Consider the following 21,719-nt stretch of genomic DNA (forward strand, 5'->3'; position numbering starts at 1 on the left):
TCAAATTTCCAACACAAGTGGAATGATTAAAATAGGTACTTCTCTGTAATTGCTTTTAGAACTACATGTTCAAAAAACTTTCAATAATTCAAGAAAAGCCCCTAGTTAGGTGATATGTTTTTTTAAGAAGATGTAAAGCTATTTATATAGTAAGAACCTAAATTTGTATTGTATATATGTGTGTATATGTGTGTGTGTGTATGCATAAATATATCATGCAAAGAAATGACCACAAATAAATTCACCAATATAATAGTGATGACAGATTACCAGTCATTTTTTTCTTTAGTTTTCTGTGGTTTCTATATTTTCCACAATGACTCCAAATAATTACAAATTATTCATTTTATAATCATGAAATAACAAAGAATTATACAACATACAAAATTCAGATTTGTGTGGGTGTGTGTGAAAAAGTGTGTCTGTGTGAATACCTGAAATTTCTCTGATCGAGAACCACTGGTACATCATTTTGTAAATACAATATGGAGGGCTACATGGACAGAACACACACACGTCCAATGTGGAATACTGAGGATTGCATTGTCATCAGACCCTATCATGTCCCTGACTTGCAACACGGAGAGGCTGAGCTGCCTATTCCTGCAGCGACGAAATGAGCATTAGTCCTTGCTACCAAGCGCTTCCCGAGGATGCTTGACACTAAATCCATAAAGCCTTCTAGAAATCAAGTGCCAGGAAACGAGAGAGATGCACGCCCAGATCAAAGTCGGACCTCAGAGGCCCAGACCGGCTGACATTAAGAAGTCACTGGCTGATGATGATACGCCAGTACCCACCATTTGCACTCATGCTACTGCCGACCAAGGATGTCCCCGGGTGACGCATAACCGTGGGACTTGACTGCACTGAGCCCATGCACGTTTGTGAAATCTGCTGACCATGGATTGCATTTGAACTTGTGTCAAGTATGCCTTCTAAAAGAAGGAAATGAAAATGTTTTCCTAAAAGGCAGAGGGGCAGGCGCTCACCTTGTCGGAGAGGCTCTCAGCTTTCAGCTTCTGTTCTTTGAGCGCCTGCTGCAGAGCGAGAATCTCTGCCTTGTGCTCCTTCACTGCCAGCTCTACCACCTGGCGCGACTCAGTGATCCGCTGGTCAGCTCTTGCCCTGCGGGAGAAACACAGGCCCACTTTCAGAAGCCCCGCTGTCACCTTTGCTAGTCCTGATAAGTAACCGAACAGGGTGTAGGCTGGACAGAAGCCCAACCCTGATTTCTAGTTCCAAATCATGTCTCGCTTTCTGAATTATTCCAGAGCGAAGAGGTGACCCACTTTAGGCCTTGGGTAAATATACTCTTAAAAGATAAAGCTCCTGTGAGCACTCGCTTGGAAAGGCTGAACGGGGAGAGGCGTTTTTCCAAATACAACTGGGCTGAATAGAGTGTGTCAGGACTGTCACACCCTGCCAGGGGAGTGGAAATGGAATGAGGTCCCAATGAAGGACCACTGGGTGCAGAGGACCATAGAGGACCCCATTCAAGGAAACATTTCCTCTACTTGAAGTACATGCAAGACATTAAGTGTTTTGGGTGCTCACCAGGAAACATACTTGAATTGGGTGAATGTACATAAGGTTAGAGAGTAGAAAAACTAGAAGCAAACTGGAAACATCACTTCCCTCCCCCAGGTAGCTCTTTATGTTGTGCTACTTCCACATCTGGGCTTGTACAAGCTCCTCCGTTGGCAACACTTTCCCTCCCTACCTTACTAACTCAAGTCTTAACTTGGCCTTCAAGGGTAAACTCAAAGGTCACGTCCTCCATAAATAAAGCCTTTCCCCATTTCTCCTCTCAGAAGTAACCTCTCTCCTTGCCCCGTATCCAACACATAAATGCACATCTCTCCTGGCACACCCCAATCTCTACTTTAGGTGATAAATATTTGAATGCATAATTTATCTCCACTAGACTCAGCCTCTTGAGGACAAGAATTAAGAATTATATATTGTATTCATCTCAGTATCCCATATCACACCAAAATGGGGCAAGGAAAGTTCATTTATAATTGCCCCTGAAAGTATGCAGGAAATGTCTACCTAAGCACAGCCCATAACTATACTTCCCATGTGCTGTGTATTTCTTCACGCTGAAGCCAGCTTCTAAGCCCCAACATTATCTCTGAAGGACTGCAGAAACAGCTGGGATAGGAGCTGAACTTGAGGGTAGGAAGAAGGGGGTCTATATGAAAGCAACCAGAATGTACTGTGAGGACAAGAGTTGGGAGGGAAGTAAGAACAGGACGTCTTAAACCAGCAGCCCCTCACATCAGCAAATACCCAGAGTGGGAGAATGTCCAAAAGGGGAATATTTCTACCAGTTTCTCTTGAAATGTAGGAGTGCCTATCTTTTGATGCCAGTATTTTCTAGTTTAACTGACTCAACATAGATTGAACATCCAACACAGGTAACTGAGTTTACTGCAGTCAAGTAAATGTGGTCAAGGAAATACTAAAATGAGTCTGACAGAATCCACCTAAAAGACAGAGGTGCCCATGCAGAGTTTATCTTGCTTAAGGAGTATCACAGGGAGGTAAGTTTCCGAGGAAGGTGACATTAGCGACGTTATAAAGGCTGACTACGACTCAGCTGTGCAGACATGAAGTCACAGTGTTGACTCTAGTTGACGTGGTGCCTCTCTGCAAACTGGAATAAGGCATCTGTTCCTCAAGACCATTTATTTCCATCTGTTGGTAAACTGTCATAATATAGCAATTTTGTTAGAGCAAAAACCACTTTCCTGCCGTGAGCTGTAAAACTGTCCTAATAAATCTTCTAATCTATAACGTCTTCGGTGTGAATGGCACCCTCTAGAGCGGTGCAGTATACAAACTGTGCTATCGTGGCCCTGGCAGGAATGGGAGTCTAGGTTAGGGGACCGTGGAAACATAAGTAGGAAAGCAGAGGAAAGACGCAGCCTGAATTTATTATTTCCTCCCAAGAAAGAAAACAAAAAACTAAACTATTCTTGCAAAGCAGTTGTTCTCAACTGGGGGCGATTTTGCACCCCCAGGGGACCTTGGACAATGTCTGGTGTCACAACTTGAGGAGGGGGTGCTGCTGGCATCTAGTGGGTAAAGACCAGGGATGATGCTCAACATCCTTCAATACACAGGACCCCCCATGACAAAGGATTCTCTGGCCCAAACTGTCAACAGTGCCGAGGCTGAGAGACCTAAGGGTAGAAAGCAGACCAGCCTTACACACAACCAGGGATTAAGTGGTGATGGTCTTGCTCCATGGTCACAACGATATGACACCCGAGGAAAGAGTTTCTGCAAAGAAAGCACTGAGGTACTTGCCCTGCTCTGACTCCCAGGCCACTGCCCAGGGTCAACTGACACCAGCTACTGCCACAGACTCCAACTGACACTGACCATGGTCATAACCAGGTTGACCCACCCATCCCGGTTTGCCCAAGAGTCTGCCAGGTTTAGCACTGAAAGTCATTTGTCCCCGGGAACTTTTCAGTCCTGGGCAAGCTGGGACAATTGGTCACCCTGTTCCAAAGTGTCAGGTGTGATCCTGCAGTCATCTGTCATCGGCTTTCTACAAAGAGAAAAGTCCCACCTGCTTTGTTTCTCAGTGTCCAGCATCCTCTGTAACTCGCGAACCCGACACTCAAACTGGGACTTCTCGTCCCCAAGGACGCTCCTCCACGCCTCCCATTGCCGCTCCTTTTCCAGCAGCTCGTCGTTCAGGGCCTCCAAATCCATGACCTGTTCTTCCAGCATCGTGCAGGTGGTTTTCAGAGCCTCCATCGTCTGCAAATCAGTACCACTGAGTTGTGCCTTGTATCAAATGAGGATTTCCTGGATGTTACTTTTGTCGGATTAGTTTCAGAAAAGCACAAGTTTCTAACTACGGCATGAAATACACTTTATCTTTTCCTTCTACAGACTGAGGGGAGCAGACGAGAAAGGATGGAGGGTGATTTCTGCCAACCATCGTCTAGGCAGAACCCAAAGCAGCCAGGGCGGAAGAGACCAAGCTTGAAAATCAAGTGGTTCACACTAGCCTCCCCAAAGCACTGTGTCTTCATTTTTTAAAATCAAAACTAAGAAACTACACACTTTTAAAAGCCGCTCTTAAAATCCCCAAACCTTCGAAACACACACGATTTCTGAAAAGAGCGCATTTACTGGACAGGCTCAGTCTGGGAAGCCTGAGGAGAGATGCCCCAAGCACTCATCCTAAAAGCTAAAGGGAATCAGTGTTCCCCGGATCTCTGACACCGTGGAAGCTTCCTTACTTGCTTCTGGCTGGTGAGCTGCATCTCTCGCTCCGTGATCTCACGGCGGAGATGGTCCACTTCACTTCGTAGCTGCACTATCTCATCGTTGGCGCCGGAAGCCTCATCGAGTTGTTTGGACAAGTAGAAATTTTGATTGTTGAGTTCAGCGTTGTCCTCGGTCAGCTGGTTTAGCTGCTCCTCCAGGTCTGTGATTACCTAGGAGAGAAAAAAGGCACCCAGTCACATACCAAGCGTGCCAGTTTTAAATGAGAAATTGCTTCCAGGGCCACGGGTTTTCGAACTGGCGTGACACTGGCAGTCAACGAACGAACGAACGAACGAACGTGCAGCTCACACGTTTGCCTATCCGACTGTGAGAGTCAAACCCAAGCTCCCACGCCCACCCACTGAGCGCTAAGACGCGCACGCTGTGGTAGACCAAGAAAAGGCTCTGCTTTCTTTCTCACTCAGGATTCATCTGGAAAATGTGGCAAAAGCAAATCAATCAAAAGTGAAGGCCACAGGGAAGGGGCAACTTTAAATGAGATCAAGTTCATGGACAATAATACAATGTGGAAAATGCAAACTGAGGAAAGAGGAATGAAAACTGGTATCGCAATCAGCTAAGTAAGCTAAAATGCCCATGACCCCATCTATAGGACATTGTAATTGGAGCTGGTCTTAGAAGGCAAAATAAAGTTCTTGTTGAGAAAGGCTGAGTGAAGGACACTAAGTTATTTTAATCATTATCTTGGGCAAGAAATTGAATTTCATGCAACAAAGGAAAAACTTAAGAGAAGCTCAGAATAATCCTGAAAATACAATATTGTACTACGGCATCCCTTTAATGGTTTTCATTATACAGTTAGCTATCAGAAAATGGAAAGGCATGTATATGAAATTGTCATTTTATTGAGAGAGATTTAATCTGGTTTTGCTAAATTATACCCTTGCTCAATGGCAGAATGACTTCAATTTCAGTGCATTTGGCTTTCCTCTTCTCTTTGCGGAGGCTCAGTATCCAGACTTACAGAGAGCTTTTACATATAATACTTGGAATGAGGTGCACAGGCAGTAAATTAAATTTTATATAACAAAAAGATATAAATTAAAAGGAAACGCCTTTAAGCCTACAGTTATTTATTGTTTCCGATTTTCAAACCTAGAGTAGAATTAGTACATGAAATGCCCCCACTGTTTCCATGACTAATTCCCTATTTTAACCACCTTTGATTAGCAATTAAAACAAAAAAATCTTCTCGGGCACACAGAATCAAAGAGCATCAATTAAGTACATTTGTTCTATGTGGCTCAGAAAACACAGCTTTTCATTTCGTTAACTGAGCTGATAGGCTTTTTAATGTAGTAAGTGGTCTAGGAATTTGTATTTTAATGTCAGAAGCCATGTTAGTTCCTAAGGTACTGGTGTGAAGCATACTGTCAGCTACAGAAGAGGGAATAAAGGTTATCTGGTCAGGTTCTTAGCTGAGACTCCTTTATGGGAGGGGAGGGGGAGAGAGGCACAGGAAAGTACGGCAGGAGTGTCATTCCTAGCAGGCAGTTATGCCTTATAGGGATCCCTGTGGAATCCCTTTCTATGACATGGTTAAATCTAAAACCATAAAGAATGAATAAACAATACCCAATAGGTCCACTGATCTCTCCCCTATGAGTAAACCCATCCCTTACAACAGTTTTCATCCTAGACTGCAAATGTCTCCATTTAACTACTATGCTTCCTTCCACCTCTTTCCCAAAGAAAAACAAGACTTGAGGCACACTGGCCTGGAAGCTATGTAGTCAAATGAATTCAGGAATTCCCCAATAAGCGACTTTGAACTCTGCTATGCTGGTTTCTCCATCACTGACATGGAGGTAAATACTGTATTTACTACCTGTCTGTTTCTATCGTTTTAATGTTCCGAATTTTCTTGCATACCATTCCACCTTAAGTATCATGTAGTATATAAGGGATAAAAATTCATGACCGAGATGATGCTTCATTGTAAAGATTACAATAGTGCCTCTAGGGGAGCAAAGAGACCATAGAAAATCTGTTCATGTAAGAATATATATATTGCCAAAATAATTTCCATGCCATTTGAAGATATATTTAAGCCTTTGGGTACCCACTTCCTTTCAGATTTATGGAAAAAAAATGCATTTTGTTATGAATCCATTTCTGCCACCTCTTCTCTCTGTCTCAAAATTAAATTACAAAGTGCTTAAGAAGAAACACATGAAAAAAGGCAGTGAGGTTCCAAGATTATTGCTCTCACTTCAACTGAGATGGACCCATTGGAGTAGGAAGGGTCTATTTCCTTTCTGCCATCTGGTTTTCAAGGGGTCTCATGTTTCTGGTTTCTATTTATAGTTTGTGATTGCTGGTTCTATATTTTATCATCATCTCTATTTTGCCCATTGAACAAGAGAAAGATTATGTGTTTGTGTGAAGCACCTAAGCACTCATTAAAGCATTTTAACTCATTCATACATTTTACATATTCTTTCTGCCCAAGCCATAACATGTTTAGCTTATGACTGATTTGAGTTGTGGTGTTATGGTATTACGTGTTTTACACACACACACACACACACACACACACACACACACACTATTGAGTTTGCAGGTAGTGAGCTGATGTGAGACACAGGCAATAAATTAATGGTCTCCATGGTAAAAAAAAAAAGGATAATAATAGACAATTGGTGATTTTTGAATCAGGTAATGTGCAAGGAGAATTCCTGAGTTTACTTTATGGACTTCAGTTATTTTCTCCACAACAAGGGCAAATGATCTTTTTACTATATTAGAGCCTGTTAACCTTTCAACTCCAAGGACAGAGGATAAAAAATGATAAAGTGAAAGGCTGATTCCATCGTAACAGTAAAAAAGATGAGCCTGGGGAAAAGAGAAAAAGATGAGGGAGACAGCGTCATAATGCAGGGGCCACAAGAGCTTTCTTATATACTGCTTTTGCAGATAAGAGATCTTGGTGCAGTTCTAAGAGAAAACAGGATATAAAAAATAATCTCCTCTCAGTGTCCAAAAAGGAAAAAACAAAAACAATCGCTCTTTGGAGTTATTTGTTGTTTTTCAAGGCTTTTAAGCAAAAGTCAGGGTTCTGAGAAATAGATGTTAACCTCTCCCACCAAGCTGGGAGACCAGTAGAGGGAACGTTACCAAGTAAATGGTAACATTAGGGGGGAAGAAACCAGTCAGATAATGAGCATAAGGCTAGAAAGACACAGGACTGAAGTGCTATTTTAATGCCTGGTTCTTTCTTGAAGGGAGTTATTTGCATATTGTTTATTTTTAATCTTATAGCTGACAGATTGATTCATAATTAAAGTTGTGTCATATGTTTGCCCACCAACTCCCCTCTAAAACAGACTTAGGTAGAGTTTTAGGTGCCAGATTGATTCAAATCCTTTTTTAAATCCCTTCAAAGTAGAGAAATGGTCAGAGCCCGAAAATCTTATTGTTCGTGAGCTTTTTAAAAGCTGCTAACCGGGAACTTCTATCAATTGAGTTCTTATAGGAGTTCCCAACAGTAACGACGATGACAATCCCTAGCAGACACAATCTCGGGCAGCGCCAACGAGAAAAGAACATCTACCATGTTCTTCTGGTGTCTCCTCCCCCACCCCCCGGAAATATTTATTATTTTATTTTATTTTTATTTTTTTATTTTTTATTAGTTTCAGGTGCACAAAACAATGTATTAGTTAGACATTTATCGTTTATATCCCTCACACTGTGTCAACCCCCTCCTCCCAGCCACTACCCCTCTGACATTGCACACAGCCATTACATTTCCACTGTCACTATTCCTAATGCTGTACTCCGCTTCTTGTAACTATGTACACATATATATGGTGACTTAAAAGCAGCCTTTGAACTTGCAAAAGTATAATTAAGATCTACTACTGCTACCAAATATTGTACGAAAGGGGTGGTTTTCAAACTTTCTTAAGGAGCAGAACCCTTTTCTAAATAAAGATTATGTCACAAATCCAATAGAATAATAACAGGAACCAACACTGTTTAGCACTTTCCATGGATCAGGCCCTGTGCAAGCACTTTGGGGTGTTATCTCATTTAATTCGCACAGGAACACCGTGCGGTAGGTTTATTACCAAAATTTCTGATTCTATGATTCAGTGTTTCCCAAGTTTTACTGTTTCTGAAGTTTGAATGGGTGTTGGAACTAAGCAGCAGTCTCTCTTCCCTCATCCAGCCACCAAAGAGTAGGTATTAAGTGAATCATGTGTCTTACAATCAATGGTATAGTGGAATGGAGGACTTAAAATGTTATCCCCATTTTACAGATAAAGAAATGGAGGCTTGGGAGGATAACATCACGTAGGTTACCAAGAGGCCAATCTAGACCTGAAGCCGGTCTGCCTGACACCAGAGTACGTGGTCTGGACCACAAAGCCACCCAGCTGTTCTAGCTGAAATGTGGGTGGGAGTTCCTCCTTCCTTGTGGAGAGGCCACCAAAGGTTTCTCCATAGAATGCCAGGGGTAAGGAAAGGAAGGATTAGAAGTCACTGTTCCAGAAAAAGCAAATTTGAAAGATAAAGAGTCTACAAGTGATGTAAGTTAAGAAAGTAACCAAATCCATTCTACATGTTGCCATATTCTATTAAAAACTAAACTTCCAATTTCAAAAACGTGGGGGACAGCAGATTACAACTGGTGCACAAGAAAACTTTTGAAGGTGATGGATATGTTCATTATTTTTATTGTTTTGCTGGTTTCAGAGGTGTATACACATGTCAAAACTCATCAGATAATTGTACTCCAATTATAGCTCAATTGAACTATAAAAATATGGTTTTTTAAGAAAAGTTCTTATGCCAAAAGACTAAAAAATGGAGAAAAGAAGCCTACAGATGAAGCATTACTGATGTGCACATTTAAAATACATCCACGTTTATTTTAGGAAAAAAGAGTAATATAAAAAAAAAATCACAGTCATAAAATGATCTATATTTTATTCAGTGATCATTTAAGAGTATGTATATAACATAAGGAAATAACTCTTGTGTAAAATAAGAAACCAAGACAATAAGAAATTTAAAAAGTAGGGCAAAAAGTACAGAAACAGAATGCATCACCCCTCCGAGGAAGGGAGGCGAGAATGGAGGAAATCAACAGGCATTTCTAAGTCAGGCCCACCCTGATCCAGCCCTCAGCATCAGGAAACACAGACCACAAATCCATCCACCAGGGGCCACTTGAGTCAAACGAGAGGCGCGCCTCATGATCTAGCTATACCACTTCTGGGTGTATGCTCATCAGAAACAAGTGCGCACAGCCACCCACCAAAGGACAAGAATGTTTCCTGACAGCTTTACTCATCACGAAAACAATCCACATGTCCATCAACTGGAGAATGGACAGTTCCCTTCATATACTGGAAACACTCCACCATAAGGAAAAAGAACAAATTCTGGACGGATTCAATAAGGATGAACCACACAGACAACTGAAGTAAAAAAAAAGAAATAAAAAAGCTAAACCTACAAGAGCACCTCCTCTACGATTCCATTTAATTGAAGTTCAAGAACAGGCAAAACTAATCTATGGTATCAGAGGTCAGAATAGTGGTGACCCTTTCGGCAAAGAATGCTGACGAGAAGATAGGAGGGAGCCTTCTGGAAGCTGTAAAGGCTCTGTATCTTGATCTATGTCGTGGTTACACCGTTGTTTATACATGTAAAAATTTCACTGAACTGTACACTTAAGATTAGTGCACTTTATACATTTTTTTTTTTTTTTTTTTTTTGAAGGTTTCAAATGCACTTTATTTCTTCCACCATGCCACATTTTAATGGCTACATAGTGCTTTCACTTGGCATCAATTATGAGTTGGTTTTGAAACAATTCAGTATTATGCCAATTGGGATGATTACTGATCTCGCCATTCCTTTGGGGTGACTCTGCCAACAGGGGACAGGTTCCATTCTATTCCAATTTGTGTTGCTGTATATGTCCATGTAGCAACACAGAAAGTGACTCCACTAGCTAAAACAGCATTACCATATTTGTCATGAAAATCAGGTGTCCGTTTCTGGTGAATCTGCCTTGCCATTGTTTGCTGAATACTTCGAGCTGGGAGACGACTTAATGCATTTTTGGCCAAGGGAAACATCGTGAAGCCCAAGCCTGAAGACAGAACTCTATACATTTTACTGTATGCATTTTATACCTCAATGGAAGGGGGAGCATGTACTGCCAGGACTTACTGTCCCATTTACAGCAGGTACAGAGGAAAGAAAGAGTTCATTACGAGAACATAAAGTGTGCGTGTGGCGGGGGAAGGGTTCTGGAAATTCATACATGCAAATCATGCAAATGGAGACGAGCTCGCCAAGGGCTGACTAAGGAGGTAATAAAGCAATGAAAGGACCACAGAAAGGCAGTGGAACTACGAATAAAGACAACATCACCAGCTTCTGAAAGGGGCCTATTTCAGTCCTTTGTTTTGGTCAAAAATAGACTTTGCATTTCCACTGACCCTACCTTATTACATAAGCTATGAAAGATGCTTATCAGCTTATAGAATTTATTTCTCTCGATATAAATAACATCTCCCAAAGAGTCCTAGATTTTAAATTTGCATGTCAGTGACCATATTTTACCTGTTAGGAAGTTAAAATTTCTAGATTCCCCAGGAGAAGTCATTGGCATTTCCTCTCTTAGAGGGAGCAAGCTGGAGAAGTCTTGCACATATAACTGACCCTAACGGCTGGACAATCTCTGGCGTGGGCTAGCCTCAGAACCTTCTACATTGGAAAAGGAGGTGAAGCGGCCTTGGGGCCCTTGTTGCAGCTCCTGAAACCTATTAGTGGTTGTACAATGAGAATTACTTGAACCATTACAACTATTCTCCCTCAAACATGAAGAATGGTTTTAAGTTTTCAAAACTGGCAGAAACCCAAGAAACATAAGTCATCTGGGGCTCAGAAAGACCAAATCAGTTTAACAGCATTAACTGCTTCAAGCGGAAAGTTTGTATCAAAAATCAGTCCCTGATATCATAAAGAGATGTCCCCTTTGCCTTCTCGGTTTTCGGTTTAGGTTATTTTAATCATCTTTGGTTAATACTCACAGTACAGCTGTTACGAAGGGCATCAAATTTGCGCTGGATTTCATCTCTATGTGCCTAAAAGGTAAGAAGTTGATTATAAATTTTCCATAGGGAAGAACACAATTCTACATGCTATGGGTCAAATAAAGAGAACAGCTTTTGCCTACAAAGCAAGCATGCTCTTGCAGCAGTCCCAGCGTCTGTTTTTCAAAAAATTAATTAATCAAGTCATCCCCAACGTCAGAAACAAAAGTTACAGGAACATATGAGGCTGTGTTAATAGCAGTGAACTACTTTTTAAAATCTATTTTTCAATTACAGTTGACATATAACGACCACACATGCCTACCCTTTACAAATATATTTGACCATTCATACTAATGCCTCAGGATGAGTGGAAGAAAAAAATAATAATAAAGGGTGAAGTTTTAACTCTCCTTCATTTGTCTTATTCCCCATTCTTAACCTTTGCCCTCCTCCCTCAAATTGACCCTCCTCCTCAAGCCTATTCCTGACACACAGACACACAGACACACACACACACACACACACACACACACACACATACATACACAGACACACATTCAGGAAAATAGTCAGGACAAAGTAGGGATGTTTTGTTTTTTTAAATCAAAAGCTGCTGAGATTCAAAAATCTCACAGTGACCTTGAAAGAAATATAAAGGCAGAGCTGCTCTAAAACAAGCAACATTCATTCAGTTGACAAGGATTTTTGGAATGCATGCTATATGTCACACACTGTGGTAGGACAGAGCATCTTCATTCTGATGAGGGAAGATAGAACATAAACAAGTCATTGATGACAATGACAAATGCTATAAAGGAAACAAACAGAAAAAGGGAATAAAGGGGATTAAAAGGAACTTACATAGATGGGGTGGTCAAGGAGGCTTCACTGAAGAGGTGACATTTAAAGGGAAACCTGCAAGATGAGGAGGAGCCAGCCATGCAAAGAACGGGATAGGGCAGAAGGAACAGCATGTGCAAAAACGCTGTGGCAAGAAAGGGTTTGGTGCATTTGCTGAACAGAAAAAGACGTGAGTGGCTAGAGCAGAGTTTTGTAAACTTCAAGCTGTGACCAAATAGTGAGATGACAGGTGGGATTTTTCTTTGTTTGTTTCATCCAATGAAATGGAATAAACAGGATAGAACAGAAAATATCAGAATGTACCTTGGATGGTAAAGGTGAACACTATTGCAAGAAATTTGTTTCAGACATCATAATTCATCAAGCTTAAGTTGCTACCAATTGTAAGACTATCCCAGTTTTATGTAACAATAAAAAAGTGCTATCAATTAAACTATAACATATTTATGTCTATTTGACTATATAATTATATATAGGTTATAATGACAAGATGCATCCTGATTTTAGATACCTTAAAATCAATGAAATACAGTATACATGCTCTTTTGCAAGGTAAAATGCATTCTTCAGTGGTTTGTGGCCAAACAATTTCTAAAAACCACCTGGTTAAGGCACAGCAAGCGAAGGAAAAACTGGCTCAAGATGATGGTAGAGAGGTAGGCAGGGACCAAGAATCTTGAAAATAGTCTGGATTTCATTCAAAATGCAAAAAAAATTGCAAGCCAATGGAGGTTTTAAGAAGCAGAGTGACATGGTCTGATTGTCATTGTGTGAACACGTAGGGAAATCAAAACAGGACAAAGGTAGAAAAGGAGCAGAGAAACACTGTCATTCAAAGAAAAGGGGATAGTGGCTTGGAATAGGACGATGGCAAAAGACAGAGAGAAGTGGATGAAACTCAGATCTCTTTTGGAAGTACATATGTAAGACCTGCTGATGGAGCCAAAGGAAAAGAGGCATCAAGGATGCCCTGACAGGCTTTTGAGACATGGTGGACTGTGGCACCGTTTGCTTAGCTATGAAAGCACAAAGAAGAATCTAGCTTAGGGCAGAGGCAAAAGTGGTCCTTCTCTTTAAAAAGGAAGGAAGGAAGGAAGGAAGGAAGGAAGGAAGGAAGGAAGGAAGGAAAGAAGGAAGGAATTAATGAATGAGTCTCCATCAGAAGGTCTATAAGACAACTAAGTCAAAAATATTAGAGCTGTGATGTATTCTCTTATATGTCTATTTTGCTATAAATACTGTAAGTTTGTAACAGCAGATCAGACACTGCAGAAAAACAACTGTGAACTTGAAGACAAAGCAATAGAAACTATAAAATAAAACATGCAAAGAAAAAAAGACTTAAAAAAATGAACAGAGCATCAATGAGTTGTGAGACAACTTCAAGCAGCCTAATATACATGTAATTAGAGTTCCTGAAGGAGTGTGGGGGTCAGACAGAAAAATATTTGAAGAAATAATGGCCACAAGTTTTCCAAAATTGATGAAAACCATAGACTCACAGGTGCAAAATGTTCAGTGAACTTAAGCAGAAGAAACATGATGAAATTTAAGTTAAATCAAACTGTTTAACACCAATAATAAAGAGAAAATCATAAAACCAGCCAGAGAAAAAGACAAGTTACATACATAGAAACAAAGAGACAGTAGATTTCTAACCAAGAAGGGGTGAGGGGAAAAGGTGGGAAGCAAGCTAGAAGACAGTAGAGCAACATCTTTAAAGTATTCCAAAAGGGAAAATACAAAAACAACCTGTCAACCTAGAATTCTATAAGCAGCAAAAATATCTTTCAAAAATGAAGATGAACTAAAATCTTTTTCAGACATACAAAAGCTAAAAGAATTTGCCCCCTGTACATCTGTACTATAAGAAATGTTAAAGAAAGTCCTACAGGCAGAAGGAAAATGACAACCAGAAACTTAAATCTACACAAAAGAATGAAGAACACTAGAAAAATGGTAAAACAAAACAAAAATAGTTGCACAGACAGACTCACAAACAGATTCAAAAATAAAGTTATCATTTAGAATCAACTTCCAAAAAATTTAGCAGGTATTTTTTAGATTATAATTGTTTTCAAAAAATTGGTATTCTTTATATCCAGCAACAATACGAGAGATTTATTAATTGAATGGGGGTAAGAATACTATTTATCCAAAGTAGAAACGTGGGTATCTACACGGCTGTTAAAAAATTATCTGTGAGCAAGTAGCAGCCTGGTCCCAAACACTATCCAATTCCCTTGAGTACACCATTTGATCACCAAGGATAAAAGGCACGGATTCTTCCTAAAGGAAGAATAAGGCACTTAGGTTAATAAACTTTAGAATAGGAATGAGCAAATTTTTCCTTTAAAGGACAAGAGAGTAAACATTTTTGGCTTTGAGGGCCATTCTGTGTCTGTCACAACTACTCAATTCTGCCCTCACAGCACAAGAGCAGTCATACTCAATATGTAAACAAATGGGCATCGTTGTATGCCAATAAAAATTTACTGACAGAAAACAGGAGGCAGACTAAATTTGGCCCACTGGTATAGCTTGCCGACCCCTATTCCACATGTCTCTTTGGTGTGAAATCTCTCAAAGACAGAAACAGGAAGCTGAGGGTAGAGTTAATTCCTTCATAGCCTAAGCAGTGATCAGAACAAAGCTCCCTGGCCTAGATTGAGGGATAGATATGCTATTCCACTTTCTTATTAAGAGCAAAGTTTACAAATAACACCACACCATTAAAAACATGTTTAACTGCCCCCACTGTAGTCTGAAATTTTTATCACTAATATTGTTTTATTTTTCTTTAAAATTTACCATTATAGGCCTTTGGATCTTTTTGACACATCAAATGGCAATCCTCTTTGAAGTTATAATGTAATGAATTACCATCATTATGGTTTTTGATTTATTATTGACTGTGAAATATAAACACAAAATGTAGAACTGATCCGGTTGTGACTGCTAGAAATACTATGAGCATTTAACAATTATTGGACTGAGCTAAGAAAATGTCAAGAAACATGTTTTATGTTTCTTTGAAAATAAGTTGTAAACAAATACACAAAAAAGCAAAAAATCACACAATAGTATCTATAAGAATAGTAAAATACGTAATATAAGCTTTGGATTCTCTCCATGAAATATCGGAATGTTAATTTGGCATTAGGTGCTACAGGGAATAAAGACTCGTGAAAATTGTTGAGGACCACAAAGAACTTTTGTTTATGTGGGTTATAGCTACCTATACTTACCACATTAGAAATTAAAACAGGTTTATTTTTTCAAATATTTGTATTTTATTTTTTTTTAAGTAACAATAACATTGCTTTTGCACCATCAGTGTAAATGTTACCACAATAATAAATGCCAAATGACATCTTAGTATTATCGTGAAAATAATCTGACCTGGGGGACCTCCAGGAATCCACAGACCCCCACTTTGCTGAGTGGCAATAAGGTAAAACGGACAGGCCACAGAGGCCAGAAGACCAGAGAGGCATTCTCTTTAGGGAGTACTTATGTCTTCATTAATTTTAAGGAAACTTACAAGAGGGAAGATGAAAAGAGAATTATAATGCAGCCTTGATGAGAGAAAATACCTGCAGAGCTGAGGAATGGAAACCAGTATTTACATGTCTGACCCCCTCCTGGGATCCATGGTCAGGATTCTAGAACACTCAGGCTTCCAGGCATCCACCCCTTTCCCTGTGAAGGCAGGCACCGAGCAAGACTGTCACCTTCCATACCCCACTTTCACATCTTGCCTATACACCGATGGCTTACTAACTAAATATAGGGTTTGATATTTATTAAAAAAAAAAAAAAAACAAGAGCGTGCATTAATTAATATTTTTAAAATCAAAGAGGATGACTCTGGGATCTCATGAGCACACGATGCTGGGACTGTTTCATTAGTGTCGCTAGCTTTAGACTCTTGATTATTCAGCATGAGTCATTTCACGACCTCGGTAAAAGAACGTGAGGGCACAGACACAAAACGTGTTTGTGGGGCCATGCTGATGTCCACTGGGCCCAAGCCACACCTCTACCCCGTGGCCCCCTTCAGAGTAACGGTTACATCGTGTCACACATCTGTCGCTCTGAAGTGTGCAGACTCAAATTCTCTTCCTTAGACGAAGGGATTACATGGAGTCTTAAATACCAAGTCCAGGCAGAAAATCCTCTCTTCTACCAATAAGCATCGAAGCATCTTAAAAGTGGATTTTTGTTTGAATTTGACTCTCCTGTTGGTCTCTACCTTGATTCAATTCAGCTTTTAATGAATGGCCAGTGAATTTCAGTGCAAAGGCAGTAGACAGGACGGGGAAAGTGAGTGGGAGAAAAGAAAGCCTGAGGTAGACCAACAATGGCTTCCCAGTGGCCTCTGACAAGCTCCTTCAATGCAGAAGTTCAATTGAACTGCACTCCATCTAATTTGGCCCAGGGCAGAGGCCAGACAGGGTAACTACTCCTTCCAGGGCTAGGAGATAGAGGCCTTTTAGAAATAAGCAATAATGGCCCATTTGACTATTCCCTTTTATTGATAAAAACAGCCTGCTGTGAAGCTCACAAACCTCCTGGAAGATAATTTTGGATCCAGCTGATTTAATTTAACTGATGCTTACACTTGGGTCTGAACTTGGGCCTCAAACAATGAGAGAGAGAGAAAAAGAGAGAGAGAGAGAAAGAGAGAGAGAGAGAACTGCATTTGTGACCATTTTCTCTTTCGCTTGGAAAATACATTCTTTAGAACAAATTCAACAAAGCCATTCAGGCAACAACCACAAGCAGTCCATAACCAGGTTTATAGGACATGATAAAAGGAGGGGAGAGAAAAAACCCACAGCCTCAAAACTGAAAGGAAGCAAACTGACATGGGATGAGAATTCCTGCGTGACGGGCTTACAAACAGCTGTCTGACCAAAGGCCCTCGTCTGCGATGATTTTTAACAAGGCCCTGTTTCCCATGGCAAGACTAGTAGAGCCCTAGTTTCTAGACCTAGGGAGGTATGCTTCTTTCTCTTTTCTAAGATGCTCTGAGGCAGTGATCTCATCTGACTAAATTAAGTCGTGACTTGCTGCTGTGCTAGGCTCCCAGCAGCCATTAGACATAGCACATTCCAACCAGCAGCAAGACAGAATTTAAAGACTAATTTCCCCACAGATAAACAGCAGTGACACATGCTCTATTTTATACCCTTCTCCTTCCAAACAGAAGGATAGGATGCACAGCCACCGCCCTCCCTCCTCATTCCAACAGAGCAGCGAGATAAATGTGTCCTCCTCCTCCAATGTAAAAGGATTAGAGGAACGACAGGCCAATCCCCTGGGGGGGAAAAGGCTAAAGACACAGCACGAGGCACATAGTGTGGACTCACTTAAGTATGGATTAAATTACCGATGTCTCCTTCTCTTTCTTTCAGAGCTTGGGTGTTCAAACAGGGGCAAAATATTAATATACAATACACTACTTATAATAGTTGGATTTTTAGGTGTCTCCTTTAGTAGCAGAAGGAATGTCATCTGGCGATCTTGCTCCATATCCACCCAATTCCAGAAAGCATATAAGCCTTTTTTACATCACAACTGCCTCCATTTTTTCCTTCCAGAGACTTATTTTTCTCTTGGCCCTCTCTTTCTTATTTTTTCCTGTTACACTGTTTTGTATCTTCCCAAAATACTTTTAATACATTTTGAAACAAGGCAGAGTATAAATAGATATCGCGACTACTTTCTTCCAAACTAATATTGGGGGCATGTGGCATCAACGAGTGTTTAATAAGTGTTCTCGTAGAGACAATGAAAATTCAGGTTGCAGTCGATATCTGAACTCGACTTAAGTCCTGGAAAATCTAGGATGCACAAGCACCTTCTACATAGGAGTTACTATGTACCCCCAGAAGTCCCTGTGTCCCAGACTGGTCCCTAAGGACCCTGGCACTATCAGATCACGTTCCCAATTTGGTTCAAATAATGGGCTCCCCAAACCCAACACTGGGTGATAACTTCTCAGAATGAAACTAGTTTAAAATAAAATAAATTTATTTTAAACTAGTGATATATCTATTATCTGTAGCTGTAGCTGTAGCTATAGCTATATCTGCTTTTAAATAGGGTGAATCATAAGCAACAAAGGAGCATGGCCATCTGTAGAAGTAACCCCACTCTAAGAGATGTTTAGAGGTGTTTGCTGATGGAGATGGGGATAGCATCCAAGATGAATCAGGATGAATAAGGTACCCACTTAGGTACCTTATTTATAAAAAAAAAAAAAATCACTAAAGCCAATGAGCTGCATTGTGCCCTGCCCACGGGAAAGGGTACCCTAACCAGCTGGCATGAATGTACCCATCACTTGGCAGGTACAGTATGTTACCATTAGAAATGAAGGTGCTTGGTTGTCAATAGCCATTAAACTCACTGAGCTTTCTATGCCGAGTCCAGGTGCACCAAGCAGCCTTCCAAGAGTAATGGGGTTTTTAAGTAGACTTCCCTGAAGGGGAAAAATGTGAAGATTAGCCACCCGAGTATCAACTTGGTGGTTGTATTTCCCAACTTGGTGGGTCAACTTGGTGGTTGTATTTCCCATGGTAAGTTGATAAGATGGCATTTTATATATAAGATTCTTGTGAGTTTTGTTAGCCTGGATCAATCCCTGTGAGAAGGATCAACCGTGGGAAATGGGCCAAAAATATCGGATTTTGTTCTTTAAACTCCTAGAAAGAACTAAGGTCTAAATCCAATGACACCCCACCCCTACCCAAGGTCTACTTCCGAAGAACACTCTCCAGTTGAGTAAACTAGTCTCTCAGAAAGAGCAAGAAAGCCAGGTCCCTTTTAGAGAGAGAATCTCTCATTCAGAAGAATCTTTTCCATCCAGATCATGTCAGATGCATACATAAGACATAAAGCAAAATCTACACCTTAAAAAACAAAAAAAGGTAAATGAGGCTAACCAAAACAAATATAGAAATATGGTAGAAAGGCTACTATAAGGCTACTGTAAGATTATTATTTTTTTTTAATGATTATAGAAAACTAAAGTAGAAGACCCAGGTGAACAGACTTTAGCTGAAACTGAAATTCAAAATACAATGATTATTTTAAATAGAGGGAAGATACATAAATAAAGGAGGAATTTACAAGATGTTAAGGAAAGCTCAGGTACGACCAACTGATCGAATTTTTTAATGCCAATGAAGAAGAAGCCTACGCAAGCCAATTTTCTGCCCATTAAACATCTCTATGAATCTGTTTTTGCTCTCTTGAAATGTCTAAGAGCGAGCAAACACCCTGCGCGCCACACTCATCCTAGCTGAGACCTTCAGCAAGCAGATGGGGCCCCTACCGTGAGCGCCTGGATCTCTTCTTCTGCTTCCGCTGTCGTCTCTTCCAGCTCTGTCTTGGCCTGGCGAAGCTGGCTCTCCAGGGCTGCCCGGGCGGCCTGCAGGGCTGTCAGCTGGGACTCGCGCTCTTGCAGGGAGAGCTGCAGCTCGGTGAGCTGGCGCTTTAGTTCCAGTTTCTGCTCCTCATGCTCTAGACTGACCTGAGAGAGAGAGACAAGTGCTCAGTTGACCTTAACTATAAAGAAACCCAGGACACGACCTGCTGTTCAATGTGCATCTTAAACTCGGTCATGGAATCAAATTCTCAGTGCTCAAGTGAAGGGGGCGGAAATACAATTAAATGGGTCTGACTTCCATGAGTCTCAAAAATCAACAGGAGTAAGAAAATGTAAGAGAATGTATAAACAAACCATCCCTTACTTTTAAATATCCAAATGTTTGAGAAGGTTTCAAAAGAAAACCCCACAGCAACAATCTCCAGTGGAAATGATAACCAGTGCTCTTATTAGAAAAGCATTTAAAAGTAAATGGATGTAAATAACATATTAGTAATAGGGACAACTTCCTAATTAGAATACCAACGGAACAACTGAATTCTATTATAAATATTCTTGCTCTGATTTCTTCTCATTGGGTAACCTGCATTAATGTCACACTATGAACTAATCATTCTTCCTTCCATCTGGCCATCTATCCGTCTATCGACTCAACATTTCATCCATTCATTTAAGAAAAATCTACTCAGCAACTTCTGTGTAAAAGGACTATGGAGATGAAAGACAGTCTTGCCTTCAAGCTGGGGAGGAAAATGAAAACCAACCATTACCATATATTGTGGTCAGGTGCAGGGGTCAGGACATGCAGGGATGTAGTGGGAACACATCAGAGGGGCAGAGGAGGTGAGTCTGGATCTGTGTATTGAAGAATACAGGAGCCAAAGGCGCAGCTCAGAGGGGAAAGAAAATTCCAAGCAGGGGAAACCAGACATCCAAAGGTGTGCGGAGGAGAGAGACCGTGACACATCTATTGATCTAACACAGACGGGGGGTCCTAGGGACCACACCCTGTGCCAGACACTGGGGAAGCCAAGTAAGTAAGAGATGCCAGCTGCCCTCAGAGAGCTCACTATCTAACGGGCACTGCCAAGAGAGCCACAGGGAGATGAGCTAAACACGGAAGGCTGTGGGAACACAACGGGGACATCCCATCCAGCTCCAGAGGGCAGGAGATGGCGCCCCAGAAAAGGTGACACCAAAGTCCCAAAGGCCACGGGGTGAAAAGAAGAAAGGCTTATAAAAGATTCAGCCTAGAAAACCAACAGGACTTAGTAGTTATTTCAAGGTGAGGCAGGAAACAAAGGACAGAGGGGAGTCAAAGGTGATGCCTGTGTTTCTGGGCAGGACAATGACACAAAATGAGGCCACAATGGGGAACATGAGAGGAAGGGCCAGCCTGAGGAGAAGAAGAAGAGACTCAGTCTTGAAGCGTGGAATCAGAGCGACGAGGGAGACACCCAGGTGGAGACGTCTGCTATCCACTGGGACGGTGGGTGAGAAACTGGAGAAAGGTCTGGGGGGTAAGTCAGTGGCAGCTGGAGCTGACACCATGATCGCTCTCTGGTGAGGATAAGGATGAGGGTGACAACAGTGGTGTCAACGACAAGGTCACAACATGCCTGGCACGGTTCTCACTTCTTTCATCTTCGTAACAACCCAATGAGGGAGGTACTGTTACCTGCATTTTGCAGATAAGCAAAGTGCGGCATGGAGAGAGCAAGTTAACCAAGCCAAGTCACATCGCTCAAAACTGGCAGGGCTGGCTTCAAACCCAGGGAGTCTGGCCCCACCGCGGCCTGTTTGCCTTATTAAATGGCCAGCAGTCAGAGCAGCCTGCGACTCTACTAGCAGGCCTGAAAACTCCCGATGCCACTTGGCAAAACCATGACAGGTAGGTGACAGCGAGTCGCGTGGAGGTAGGTGAGCAGGAGGTTGTACAGTGACAGGAGGACAGGAGCCCTGCACCTTCAGGACCCCACACACTTTCTAGAGAAGAGCTAACACTGCACACACGGGATGGGGGAAAGCCCAGGGCCCTTCAAGGTGAATCAAACCCGAGGCTGAGGCCTCTGTCCCCAATC

The 21,719-nt window shown here is 41.3% G+C and overlaps 2 protein-coding genes across 13 annotated transcripts in view; both read right to left on the bottom strand.

Moving 5' to 3' along the window:
* CIT (citron rho-interacting serine/threonine kinase) overlaps nt 1-21,719 on the bottom strand; it is a 156,026-nt gene that overhangs the window by 31,656 nt on the left and 102,651 nt on the right. For 6 of the 12 annotated variants that reach the window (XM_033097805.1, XM_033097801.1, XM_033097806.1 and 3 more), the window contains 5 exons: nt 19,585-19,782; nt 11,373-11,426; nt 4,269-4,466; nt 3,587-3,780; nt 993-1,128 (listed from right to left, as the gene is read on the bottom strand). In XM_033097805.1, coding sequence (XP_032953696.1) covers nt 993-1,128; nt 3,587-3,780; nt 4,269-4,466; nt 11,373-11,426; nt 19,585-19,782 — 780 coding nt within the window. Of the gene's footprint in view, nt 1-992; nt 1,129-3,586; nt 3,808-4,268; nt 4,467-11,372; nt 11,427-19,584; nt 19,783-21,719 lie in introns of all 12 variants that reach the window. The other 6 variants (XM_033097803.1, XM_033097798.1, XM_033097799.1 and 3 more) reach the window with 2 other exon arrangements.
* LOC117017505 (cytochrome c oxidase subunit 7B, mitochondrial) lies at nt 10,047-10,441 on the bottom strand. The gene has a single exon (XM_033097807.1). The coding sequence runs from the start codon at nt 10,410-10,412 to the stop codon at nt 10,170-10,172; it is 243 nt and encodes an 80-aa protein (XP_032953698.1). The 5' UTR covers nt 10,413-10,441; the 3' UTR covers nt 10,047-10,169.

The sequence above is a fragment of the Rhinolophus ferrumequinum genome, chromosome 25 (assembly GCF_004115265.2).
Source record: "Rhinolophus ferrumequinum isolate MPI-CBG mRhiFer1 chromosome 25, mRhiFer1_v1.p, whole genome shotgun sequence".
Classification (NCBI taxonomy): domain Eukaryota; kingdom Metazoa; phylum Chordata; class Mammalia; order Chiroptera; family Rhinolophidae; genus Rhinolophus; species Rhinolophus ferrumequinum.

Excerpts from the sequence above, each read along its gene's own strand:
- LOC117017505 (XM_033097807.1), bottom strand. The coding sequence starts at position 10,412 with ATGTTTCCCTTGGCCAAAAATGCATTAAGTCGTCTCCCAGCTCGAAGT.